At 46.9% G+C, this 1,632-nt stretch overlaps 1 protein-coding gene across 1 annotated transcript in view; it reads left to right on the forward strand.

Moving 5' to 3' along the window:
- LOC101998348 (vacuolar protein-sorting-associated protein 36) overlaps positions 1-1,632 on the forward strand; it is a 16,822-nt gene that overhangs the window by 3,848 nt on the left and 11,342 nt on the right. Inside the window, exon 3 of the mRNA XM_013352047.1 lies at positions 660-749. Within this exon, the coding sequence (XP_013207501.1) occupies positions 660-749 (90 nt within the window). The remainder of the gene's footprint in view (positions 1-659; positions 750-1,632) is intronic.

Genomic DNA, 1,632 nt, shown 5'->3' on the forward strand with positions numbered 1-1,632 from the left:
GAATACATTGGATTATTTGTGAGCCTAGCCACATTTTTGTCTTTAATTTTGTTTTAGCTTTTGTTTTTTTGAGATAGAGTATTATGTGACACATAGTGGCCTTGAATTTGTTATCTAGCTGAGGGTAGCCTAGCACTGATCCTTCTGTTGGGATTATAGATGTATACTATTGCGTTTGACTTGTCCCTAATTTTTACCTTGTATTTTAACTAGACAAATTATTCTCTGCTCTTTGTGAAGAAATGGTTATGTAATTTTTCTGGACTGTTTGTTTCAGTATAGGCTGGCAGCGCTCCACATCTGTAGGATTGCCTAAAGTGAGGGCTTTTGCTGAAGTGGCATTCGTCTGTGGGGAGAGCACTCCATTGTATGTAGAGACCAGCTCGTGTGTGTGTGTGTGTGTGTGTGTGTGTGTGTGTGCGCGCGTGTGTGCGCACGCACGTGCGCGCGCGTGTGTGCATGTGTGCTTGTGTGTATGTTTTGATTTCTTTGTGCTTTCTGAAGCTGATCCTAGAAGACAGCTGTTGCCTTCCTTTGCTGTCTGAGGGGTCTAGGCCTGTTACTGACAACTGAGCAGAACGTTATACTAAACAGATGTTTTAGTAGTGTGTGTGATGGCTGCCATTTGACTGACTCAAGTCTTTGCATATATGTTACAGTTTTATAGGCGTTTATCAGAGGAAATGACACAGAGAAGGTGGGAGAATGTGCCAGTTTCCCAGTCATTACAAACAAATAAAGGACCCCAGGTATTGTTAAAGCTATTTGTAAGTGTAATATCTTCTTTTCTGTTTGTCTTCTTAAGACAGGGTGACCTGGAATTTTGTGTAGCCTTGCTGGTCCCATTCTTGAAATGGTCCTCCTGCCTGAGCCTCCCAAGTACTGGGGGTGTGAGCCACAAGGCCAGCCAATGCAGTTTTCATTTCTGTACTTACATACTCTTTAGGAAGACTCTGGGCACGTGGTTGTGCACACCTTTAATCTCAGTATTTAGGAGGCAGAAGCAGGAAGATCTCTGTTGAGTTTAAGGCCAGTTTGGTCTACACAGTGATTTCTGGGATAGCCAGGACTACATTAGAAAGACCCTGTCTCATTCAGTAGAGGAGCTGGTCCTGGGGTCATAAGAGCAGGAGAGCTGTCCCTGCCCCTCATCAGCTGCAGCACTGGGGAGAGTGACCCCTGTACCTGAGGCTCACAGGGGTAACACAGTAGAGCTGCCTTTGATGGTGTAGGTGTGGGAGAGCATACCCTGAGGGCATGAAAACAGGAGAACTGGTCCCTCTCTCATTGCTGCCAGCTTGAAATAGCTGGGGCAGTGCTGGAGAGCTCACCCTGGTGGTGGGACAGGGGAGAGCAGCTGGACTGACCAACCCTGCAGTTGCCCAGGTCCAGAACCAGTCTTATGGCTTGGCCTGCCCCAACATCTACCCCATCTGTGATCTACTGGAGCATGTAAAGGGGCCTGTCCTACAGACCCAAAGCTGCAGGATCTCCACAACACAGGGCAACAAGACATCCAAGAAGAGTCTCAGTGAGGGCCCAGTTTTGATGGTGTAGTAGAAACCAGAGGCCTTGAACTAGACCAGTGACCACTTGCAAGTAAAGATATATGGACAAAGGGGTCTACTGTGT

Source organism: Microtus ochrogaster, linkage group LG7_11, assembly GCF_000317375.1.
Source record: "Microtus ochrogaster isolate Prairie Vole_2 linkage group LG7_11, MicOch1.0, whole genome shotgun sequence".
NCBI lineage: Eukaryota > Metazoa > Chordata > Mammalia > Rodentia > Cricetidae > Microtus > Microtus ochrogaster.